Raw genomic sequence first — 11,170 nt, 5'->3', positions numbered from 1 at the left:
GCAGTTTTATAGGTATGGTAATTAAACTGCACAACTTGATAAAGAGCTGGAAGCTAAGGTGGTCTACAAGTCAGAATGAACATAAAACACAATATTTCTGCTATATTTGGTATTTCAACTTTGGATATTAATGATTCTTCAGAAATGCAGTTTTCTTAGGAAATACAGACAGATTTTTGTTCTTGGAATGATATATCTCTACAACATTCTTGTGTTACATTTCTGATTCAAATCACAGCCCAGAAACTGCCTAGTTTAACTCTTACCAGGGGTATATCTGGCATCAGAATTTCCCCATCCTCCACCCAAACGAAGGGAGTTATCCCATGTGGACAAAGGTGGTTTCTGGCCTGTCAGCCCCGGTGGTGGGCGGGACGGAGCAGTGATGCTTTTAGGTGGCAAAGGGACCTTCCACAGCTCATGAGCCAGAGAGGTGTTAGTGACTGAACCAGGAGACCATGTTGATTTGGAATCACTGTTTCTGGCTACTAAAAGAAAGATGAAGAGCAATGACAGTTTTCATACAGGATTTAGTCATAACATTTCTAGGACTGCTAGTGACTACGAATAATCAGGCACTGGTACAGGATGCAAAGGGAAGTTGTGGTTTCACCATCACTGGCGATTCTCAAAGATGAGCCATACATCGGCTTAGCAGAATTCGTTTTTTGGCAGATTTGATTTTTTTCATAATTTTGATGGCTATCAATGTTTAATTTTAAGCATTTTTATATTTTATTCCATTTAAATTTTCAGTTTTGGGAAATTACAGTGGGTCAGAAAATTATTTAACGATAGCAATGTTCAGGTTCAAAAAGTTAAAAGCTTTATAACCATTAATACACATTGTACCTTTTGACAGATGATGCCGACAGTGTAAATAGCATTAAGTCAAACTAACAAGTTTTCACACAGCATTTCTCTTACTTTTATCAAAATTTACAAACAGGGAAAGTAGTATTTTTTTTGTCTGTGTGTATGGGGGAAAAAAAAATCAAAAAGTTTACTGGCATTTACCAATAAAAATTCAAGCCTTCCAAGCCTAACTATAGAGAAATAGCTAGTGAGGAACTGGAAATGCTGTATGAATGTGTGAAACTTATTTTGAGGTAAAGAGGGAACATTAAACAAAATGACCTTAGAGAGTCCATTCAATCCTTACCTCAATGGATCTTCACATATTTTGGGAAGCTTTTCCTCACAGCATATGATTAAGTATTTATCCATTTTCTCATTTTCATAGTCTAGAAAGCAGCCACTATAATTATACAGCTATTTCTCCTCCTCTCAAACATCTTCATGCATGCTTATTGTATCAAAATGAATGTGTGAAATATAAACAGGTAGTTAAGCCACTGTCCACCACAAACCTCTCCCTTTTTAGTTTAATGATAAAAATATGAAATTCTTTCAAAAATTTATAGCTCAGATTCAGATACAAGGAGCAAACCAAGGTCCCCGTGACTGTCAACCTGAACTTCATACTTCAGGGGAATAAGATTTACTTGGCGTTTGTGAACGTGGTTCAAAATTCGTAAGGCTTCAAAATTCTGCTGAAAATTGCTTGAAGTGAAACCAAAAGTCGTCATCCTGGAAATTAGTGACAATGTCACTGAGAGGAAACCTTCCGTAGTACTTTTAATTACTATTCAGTGCTTCAGTGAACTGCGCAGAAGGCAGGCAAAGTGAGGGCTGGCTCTGAACTTTGAGCAATGCAGAGACCTTACCTGAAGTGCTTTGTGCTGTACTGCTGAGGGAAACATTGTAGTTGGAGGCACGAATGGATGACCAGGCACTAGTTGAAGGCAGCGCGGTGTTCAAAGATGAGGATGACCCTATTAAAAATGTAAATTACACAAAGAATAATCCTCTCAGTGAAAGGGCAACAAGAACTGAAGGCATGAATCATAAATCCAGGCCACATATGCCTTAATGGGGCCAGACTAGAGACTCCTCCAGTCCATTCAGCCCTCTCCTCCTAGTGAGGAGAGTGGCAAGTGCTTTGAATACCCAAGTGTTCAGCATTTAGAAGTTACTGTAATCAGAAAACATAGTTCAATTACTATAACCACAGCTTGATAAAGCCTTGTGATTGCAATGCTGCCAGGTTTTGCTTCCCCTCATGTTCAAATAATTGCTTCTCAGGGCTGTAGAAAGAACTATCATCATGTATATTAGCATGTATAATTCCTTGCTAGCATTCTCTGCATATTGTACTCCTGAGGGAATTCAACACCAAAAAAATTATAATTCTGCACCACCAAATTAAAAATTCTGTGCACAATATTTTAAAAGTTCTGCAAATTGTATTTGTCAATAAATAAATGTGGCTTCAGCCTGGCAGTGGGGAGCACCCTGAAGCCCCCACATTCCCCGGTACAGAGACTCGGCAGTGAGGCTGCACCTGACCCTGACACAGCGCAAGGGCTGGGCCTGCCGCAGAAACACCCTGGGGCCCTGCCCCTCTGTGCCAGGTGCAGGTGGGCAGGCTCAACTCGAGAGGATCCAAGTGTGGGGCAATCTAGGTGGGGCGGCTCAGTGGGAGATTTGGATGCACGTAGGCTCGTTGGGGTGTTCCAGATGCAGGATCAAGGGGTCTCTGTAGGGGATCCAGGTGAAGGTGGTTGGGGCTCAGGAGGGGGGTCTGGGTGTGGAGAGATGGGCTCGGAAAGAGAGAGGGACAGTGCGGGGGGGAGGGGGGACTCAGTGGGGTGGTCCAGGTGCTGGGGATCCAACTGCAGCTGGTTGGATCAGTGGGGTGGGGAGCTCATTGGAGGGGTCCAGGTGTAGGGGAGTAGGGCTTGTCAGGGTGAGGGTTCGATGGACCTGCTTAATGGGGGAGCCCCAGCTGCTGCTGAGGGGGATGCCGCATGCCAGGCTCCCACTTCCCCCCGCAATTTCCCTATTCCCTTTCCTTCTCCATCCCCCTACCCTCACTCCCACAGTCCCCGCCCCCTGCCCTATTCCACACCCCCTTCCGTCCTCCCCCCTCCCCCCCCACACACACCTTCATAGAATCATAGACTATCAGGGTTGGAAGAGACCTCAGGAGGTATCTAGTCCCACTCCCTGCTCAAAGCAGGACCAACCTTCCCTCATTTCTCCCACCCACACCATGGACATTTACTGTTGCAGAGAATAGAAAACAGGAAGGCTCCCAGCACACGGAAGGGGAGCCTGACCGGCACTAAGATCCAGGAGGCAGCGTTCAGCTGAAAAATCAGCAGAGCTGAGACACAGCCTCCTTCAGCTTGGCAGCTCTGCTGCTGGCAGAAAGAGGGGGGCAGTGGCATAACCCTGTGTGCCCCACATGCCTTGCCTGTTTGGAGGGGGCAATCCCCCCAAAAAAAACTGCATCCAAGGTCGCCCCCAATCTCCCCCCACCAGCGGCTTCCCTTTGCTTCCCCGCTGTTTTCTGCAGGGAAATGCAGGAAATCTGCAGTGGGTGGGGCGTTTCTGTGGGTGAGCAGTCCTGCAGAACCCCCCCAGGAGTAATTGTTGCCCTGCACCCAGAAACTCTGCTGCATCCTCAGGATATTCTTCTAGCCATGAAACCTGAACTGTCACAAATATTAAATGAGAATCTGGGAAAGTGGCAATCCTCATCCTTCAGCAAAACGTCTTTCCAGGTAGCTGGATAGTGATCCACATATACATACCACTGTTCCTGTCCCTGAGGTGGTCAACTTCCCGCACAGTATTAATTGAAAGATTGTTTATGACACTGCCAGGAGTGACGTAAGGGTCAGTTTCAGGGTCGATGTTTGGATAACCTTTCCATGGCTCACCAGGACGAAATTCTAGGAATAAAAGATAAAACAAAACAAAAGTTAGAGACATGAAGTTGGCTTATTTCCTTTTACAGGAAATTCCTGTCTAAGCCCTATAAAATCTTACTCATGTCCTACATGCCAACATATCTAAGCTTCTAATTTATTCTCTCTCAATTTAATTCCCTTGCTCCTACTTTTTTACACATCTGTCGCCAGGGCAAAATTTCAAAGCATGGGGAAGCTCCATATATGACAAAGTCATTAACAAGACAGACCTCAATAAGATCCCATTAAACGCATGGCCACAACGATTTTTACTTCTAATGCTTGACAAACACAGAAGAAACACTACTGAATGCAATGAGATAACTAATGCCAAATTTTACCTGGTGGCCAGTTAACACTGCTAGAGCCATTAGGCGATTTGGCACGTGGCCAGCCATCCCCAACAGATCCAGGAGGACTGGCTGGTGAATTACTGCTGTTCATAAAGTCATATGGAACAAATGGGGAATCTTCCAGCCTAAAACCACTTGAAATAGCACCTGTTAAAGAAAACAGGATTATTAAATATTCTCAACTGACCTCACAGAACCATAAACCTCATCCCCTGCACATGTGGCATATTCCTATCAAACACACAGCTGAAAAGGTTCACTGGGTCAGATTTTAGCTCCTGATTGTGTCATTTCAGACTTGCCGCGGGCACAGCATATTTAAGTCTGAGCAGTGGAAGTGAACATCTGCAAGTTTTTTCCCTATTAAAAATGTGCTTCTGGGTGATTTTCCAGGTTACAAGACACTTGCCATTAATAATCAGATCAATAACCTCAAACTCCTGGTGTTCTGTTTGTAGTTCTTATCGACCCAAAATGAGCCACGGACATGTCAAGGACTTCAGCTCTCCAGTGTGGAAGGGAAGTGGCTGTTAAAACCAGTGGAGACCCGGTAGGTTTCCCCTCTTTTCCACTGTTGAAGGGCTCATGAACTGCCCCATTAGCTGGCACGAAAGAATTATTATTCATCACCACACTACATAAAAACAGAACACCCATATGCCAAAAGGAAACAACAACATCTACTAGAAAATGTGAAGTTTGTAAATGAATATGAATTTTTCAAATGAAATAGGAGAATCAGATTTTCTAGGTTACTGTGTGCTTCATTTCCCAAATGAAAATCTTTCTGGACTGAATTCTAATAGTTTGTATCGGAGGTAACATGGGTCCTTACATATATTTATTACTAATACAAGCCCTGTAAATAACAAATGCAATTAATTAATTACAAAGTAGGTTAGTAGCAATGTATAGCAATTAGCTTAGCAGTACTCTGTATTCAAAATATGTGGCAGGGTCAAATCTAAGAAGAGCTCAAACCCTGCAGGTAAATTCATAAATAAGTCTATGGTCTAAAAAAGAAGAACCCTCCTTGATCCATTTGCAAAGTGCAAAGAGTACCTCTGCATACTCAGTCTCCAAAAGCCTGTACTAATTACATAGTAAATTCATTGACAAAGGTGTTTTGTGGATTTCAGCTTTTTAAATAAACCTGTTGGCTAACAGCATCTGGCACAAAACAATGACAGAACTGACAGGGCAACTAGAACGTTAATTCACTTTTTGATAGTGCTCACAAGGGTGGGGAAATTCCAGGAAGCAGTGGTTGTAGACCTCAATAAACCTTAAGTTATGTCACTGTCACCATCAGCAAACAGATATAATTGTCATCACAAAGTTATTTCTGGAGTAGTGATAACTTCCCTGGATATATGCATCTTCTACAGGCCACAGCAGGCTCAGACCCATCAAGTTTCTAACATTGAGGTAACTCTTGTTTCTGAACAAACTAAGGTAAGAGCAGCACATCACATCTACAGGCACGTATGGATAATGATTAGCTTTCAGAACCAACCAGTGCAGTACAAGGATAATGCCACTAGATGTTTAGGGCAGTGAGGACTTTCCATAGTGTTAAAGCAGCTGACAAATCTAAAAATACACCTAATGCAGCCCCAGAACTGAATTGCAACGAGAGACCACGTGAGGCATTTTATAAGTATTTATTTAGAGACTGTATGTCAAGTTTCAAATCAGATGAGATTTCAGGTGATTTAAACGTTGTTAAAATGCCAACTAAGTCCTTATTACAGAATCACAGCACTGATTTATGTCTAGATTTGTTTGTTTGCTTATTCTAACACGGGCTACAGTAAGCCTATTTTCCTACCCTTTACAAACACTGTGCATTTATATGTACATAGCAACAGAGAGTCCTGTGGCACCTTTAAGATTAACAGATGTACTGGAGCATAAGCTTTCGTGGGTGAATACATGCATCTGACGAAGTGGGTATTCACCCACGAAAGCTTATGCTCCAATACATCTGTTAGTCTTAAAGGTGCCACAGGACTCTGTTGCTTTTTACAGATCCAGACTAACATGGCTACCCCTCTGATATATGTACATACACATTCTCAATCCAAACCTAAACAGAAGGTGAAGCACAAAGACAAAGCATACATTTGTGGAGTTAATCCTATTGTAAAATATGATTAGATTACACACTGGGATGAGTTTCAAAATTTTTAAAAGCTGAAGAAATGTAAGATTTTGTTTTAAAATAAAAATGAAGTGTTCCAATCCAGATTAAGGTAGGAACTAGAATTCATGGCCACACTTTAAAAAACACGTCTTTTTTCCAGTTTCAACGAAGTTTTAAAAAAGTTATCCTTCCACGCATCAAAAGTCATGCATCAAAAGACGACTGGCTGGTGCTGAAGATACACAGCAAGTTTTAGTCTAACACAACATTTTAGGACAGACTAATAAGAATTCTGACAAACAGAACTACATGCAACTTTAGCAATGGGACCCCAGTATACTCCGATACACAGGGAATAGAAGTTTCATATACACAGAGACCTTGAAAAGTTGCGTCTGATGCGTATGTAACATCACTGTTCTCATTAACAATGTGTTTAACGTACCATGTTTGCTGGAGTTTTGATCCAATGAGGTGTTAACAGAAATGCTGTCCACCGTCGTCCATTTCCTCAGTCGTGATTGCGGCTCCTTAATACTGCTCATATCCATGTTTACATTCAAGTTTGAGTTCATTCCTAGAAAGACACTGGCATATGAAACAGAGAGAAGATACTTTTCTTTTGCTAACTGCCAGTTTTCCTAATTACTCTTTAAGACCATATTGCTTTGCTCTGCTTGTTTCATGCTTCAAATTCACTAATGTTGTATTTTAAATACATTAGCGTATTGAACACAGTGAACTTACTACAGACATAAGCACAGCAGTGCAAGCACTGAGCTCTTGGCTGATGCCCTCATGCAAAAATGCAAGTGGAAGGAGACAATGAAATTATGAATTGACCCCTATGAACACCCCCCCCACACCCAGAAATAAACATTCAAAAAATGAAACAGAGAATTTTTTTCCCCTAATACTGATCTCAGATCAGTTAAAATTTTTAGCCACAAACCAAGATCTTTTTATCAAGTCTCCCCGAGTCTCAAAGATTTAGTTTTTGGTGAATATCTTTGACCTTATCTGTGTAGCAAAGTAGTACTATTATTCGATGAAAAGCCACATTCTAAAAAGTTGGCATCTTAAGGGACATCTCATTGGGGGTCCTATTCAGCAGAAATTATATCTAGTTTTCTCCAGCTGGAAACTCATTTCCATGCCTGGTTGAGCTATTCAACAGGATACTTGGCTGGATAACTGAACTGTACTTTGCAGAGATCCATAGGCACTTTGCAAGGAGCTGCACTGGCATCTTTTGTTTTTTTTGGTCCACATTTATCCTTTCCACAAACAATATTAATCCTGATTCAATACAAAACAACCCACTTCCCCCGACTCATGCTCTTTGCATGTTCTATGGAAGCAGTTTGGATTTGGAGCCAGAGTATAAATAGGGGGACAGTCTGCCAAACCAGAAGCATGGAAACTATCTGAACTGCCACTCTAACATTCTTGTTTGGGAACCCAGTAGTTAGTATTCAAGCTTAATGAACATACTGTATCGACTCTGGCATTCTACACTCACTCCAGTTCCTTAAGGGTACTCTCTGGCAAATTCACAGGGTGATAATCTGAACAGTGAAGAGAGAGCAGCCGAAGGTAGTTGGAAGGCAATCCTCCCGATGCTGAGTGAAGTGGCACAGACCTCTATCTTGGGTTCTTTGCAAAGCACTTGTGGGAAACACAACTGGTGCTCATTTCACATCAGTGATCTCTGCACCCTTTGCATCAGCTCCAAAGAAGCTAGTTCAGAGGAGTCCACTGAAGCCTGCACACAGAGTATGAGGAGGATCAGAGACTGGAAGAGTGGGCACAGCCAGCTCACAAAGGGGGATTCCATCCTGTGTACAAGAAAGTCTGCATGGGCAAAGTCCCATTATTTGGTCTATGTGCAATGGAGAATGAATTTCACCCTGAGTACATGACTTGCTGAGGTCAGGTCCAGACCAGTCATCACGTAAGCCACCGTACATATCTGAAATGCTCCCATGATCATGTTCTTGGGAAATGCATAATATTTCTCTAAAAAAAGATATATCCATAGCAGAGGAAATATTAAGATCGATAGGATCAGGCTATGGGAGGGTGAGATATAGAAAAATTGAGTTTCTACTGAAAAAGAGCCCTATCTTGACCGTGGAGCGCACAGATTTAAATTCACTTATCTAAAGTGTGGGAAGAGGTTGTACTGCTCTGAATGCCACAAGAAGCGCCTCCCCGCCCCAAATAATGCTGTGGAAGTATAAGCAGGAAATATAGCAACCTTTAGGAAGAGAACTCTCCAATTTTGGTTCTTCCTCACACTGTAATGCTACTGCAGTGTGCTGCTAGAGATTGCCACCATCTTTCTTACTGACGCTATTCTTCACTGAGAAGTTTAGTTGGTTCCAGCAACCTAATATTCTTATTCTTAAACTTTTCACTTGTGACCTGGATTCTGCTACACTTTGAATTAACACTATACGAATTCTAAAATCAAAAGTATCTCACAACAGTTTTACAAACACTATTGTCACCCAGCAGGGACCCACAGTTAACCCTGGAAGTGAAACACAACATCTGTTTAACAACGTACAGCAACATTACACAAAACAGTTTAAACCAAGAAATGAAGAATGCTATATCCAGTTGAAACAGCAAGGGGAATTCAACATTGTCAAGACGTAATTACCCAATTTGGAATCTGATAGGAGATCAGAGTTAAAATATCCCTACTCTTGCAAGAAGTACCATGGAATCGTTAAGGACCACCCGTGGGCCACATTTTTACATATCCTCTTAATTACTGTAGCAACCAAGAAGCTGGACCTGGACACCAACCAACAGCAGCTATTAAGCAGCAGCTTAGATTTCAGTCTGGCCACAAGCAAAGTGCCAGGGGGCCACATGCAATGTAGCAGCACGGCCTGCACTAATATATTTGCCCCACATCATTCAATCTCTAAAGCAAGGGGATTTCAGCAGCAGAGTCTGTAAAAAAATAAAAAAACAAACAAACTTCGACAGAGTAGGGCAACATGAATGCAAAGGAGACCAGCTCAACATAAACAGCAGGAATAGAGAGATGCGTGAGCAAAGCAAACTGGACAGGGAAGGAAAAAACGGAGGCTGGGGAAGGAGGGAGAAACAGGGAATACCAATTTTAGGAAATATTAAAAAAGCAATCAGAAGGGACCTAAGGAAGGAAAAATATACAAGCCTGGAATTTCTGAAGTGGAAATTGGATAGAAGCCTGAAAGTGTAGAAAAAAGGGGAGAGAAAAAGGGACAAGATGTTTGCAATTATAAAGGTTCATTTGTTTTGCCTACAGTGAGAGAAGCATTCTAAATTCAGAGCGAATATTTTTTGATGCAATTAAAGCAGCTGGATAAAACTTGTAAAAGTTAGCACCAAATACCATTTTGCTATCTATATAATTCCAAAACCAGCGAAGACATTTTAATAGCCAGAGACATAAGACCTTTCATGTGGGTTCCTCACACAGATACTGTTCCCAAAAACTCTTTGGCTCCAGGACTCATAATTATGTACTTAGGACTTTATGTCAGCAGCTCTGGACCCGCAGGGTCAGACAGACTAATACAAGGAGACAGACATTGCAAAGAACTTAAAGTATTTTGCACTGTAACACAGACTTATTCACCTTTGGAAATGGTATGAGTTTGATTGGCGAACTTCTTTCCTGAACAGAGACAACAGGATGAATCCAATAAAAGATGCTACTGCTCTTAGTGAGAGAGAGAAGCACTAACAAGATACAAAACAGTGTTGTTCCCAGAGGGGAAAATGCCAAGGAAAAAGGTAAAAGGGAAGGTTGTACATGGAGAAACTCACCTATAGGGAAGCTGCTGAATGCATTTATTGGTGATGGCCCTTTCTGCAGCTCAGGAGTAGCATGGGGTAGGACATTCTCAAGGAAAGATTTAATGGCAGGCTGATGGAGTGGCTGCTGTTGAGATGGTGGAGTCTGCTGCTTCATTAACAGGTTTGGATCAAGCTGACGGGACTGTTGCATCATCTGTTGCTGCATACTAAGAGATCGACCCTTAAAAAAATCCACATCAGTCATGAAATAAGTGGAGGGGGAAAAAAAATCACATTTGTCAAGAGCAGATAAATACACTAATGCATTTTCTTTTGTATATTTTAGCTCAGCAAAATCCATCACTAAGGTTAAAGTGCATTCTATCCTGTGGTTCAAGCATCATGAAAGTTTCACTTACCTTGTCCACATTTGTAAACTGCCCGTTATTAACTATATTCTAAAATAAGCAACAACCCAATTCGCGCGCTCTCTCTCAAAAAAAGGCTTGTCTGTGATTGTACCTGCTGTTCCTGCTGTTGACGACCACTAGAAGGCATGCTTCTCTGATTCTGCGCTTTCTGCTGCTGAGCCAACAACCGCTAAGAAACAGAATATTTTTATGAAAGGGTATAGTTCTGATAACATTTCTGATCAGACTTTAAAAGTTTAAAAAAATAGAATGAGTAGGTTGTTTTGCTTACTTGTAACTGGGAGATCTGAGAAAGCTGGTTCAACTGGGATAGTTGGTTCAACATGGCTACTTGCTGTGGGCCAAAAAGTGGACTCAGGCCACCGTTGTTTGGTGCATACTTCAGTAATGATACTGGAACCTGTAAAATGGACCATATTATAGCATACAGGGTTTGACATAACATGAACCATGACAATCTACAGTTGAACACTGGTAGATTGACAGTAACCTATGCAGTTAACCAAAAGTACGACAGGCAGTTATACAGCACAACCATCAAGTCAACAAGTATTCAATGCTCTGAAAGTGCGAAATATGCTCCCCTTTAAAAATAATTAGAAGATATAGTAAAATATTAAA

At 41.6% G+C, this 11,170-nt stretch overlaps 1 protein-coding gene across 7 annotated transcripts in view; it reads right to left on the bottom strand.

Annotated features, from left to right (window-relative positions):
* The window catches only part of TNRC6A (trinucleotide repeat containing adaptor 6A), a 170,197-nt gene that overhangs the window by 3,798 nt on the left and 155,229 nt on the right, over positions 1-11,170 (bottom strand). For 5 of the 7 annotated variants that reach the window (XM_039490564.1, XM_039490569.1, XM_039490566.1 and 2 more), the window contains 8 exons: positions 10,821-10,949; positions 10,641-10,718; positions 10,149-10,359; positions 6,763-6,894; positions 4,160-4,318; positions 3,660-3,800; positions 1,728-1,835; positions 267-488 (listed from right to left, as the gene is read on the bottom strand). In XM_039490564.1, coding sequence (XP_039346498.1) covers positions 267-488; positions 1,728-1,835; positions 3,660-3,800; positions 4,160-4,318; positions 6,763-6,894; positions 10,149-10,359; positions 10,641-10,718; positions 10,821-10,949 — 1,180 coding nt within the window. The remainder of the gene's footprint in view (positions 1-266; positions 489-1,727; positions 1,836-3,659; positions 3,801-4,159; positions 4,319-6,762; positions 6,895-10,148; positions 10,360-10,640; positions 10,719-10,820; positions 10,950-11,170) is intronic. The other 2 variants (XM_039490565.1, XM_039490567.1) reach the window with 1 other exon arrangement.

This window comes from Mauremys reevesii, linkage group 10 (assembly GCF_016161935.1).
Source record: "Mauremys reevesii isolate NIE-2019 linkage group 10, ASM1616193v1, whole genome shotgun sequence".
In the NCBI taxonomy this organism is placed as follows: domain Eukaryota; kingdom Metazoa; phylum Chordata; order Testudines; family Geoemydidae; genus Mauremys; species Mauremys reevesii.
This window is presented reverse-complemented; position numbering and strand designations above follow the sequence as displayed.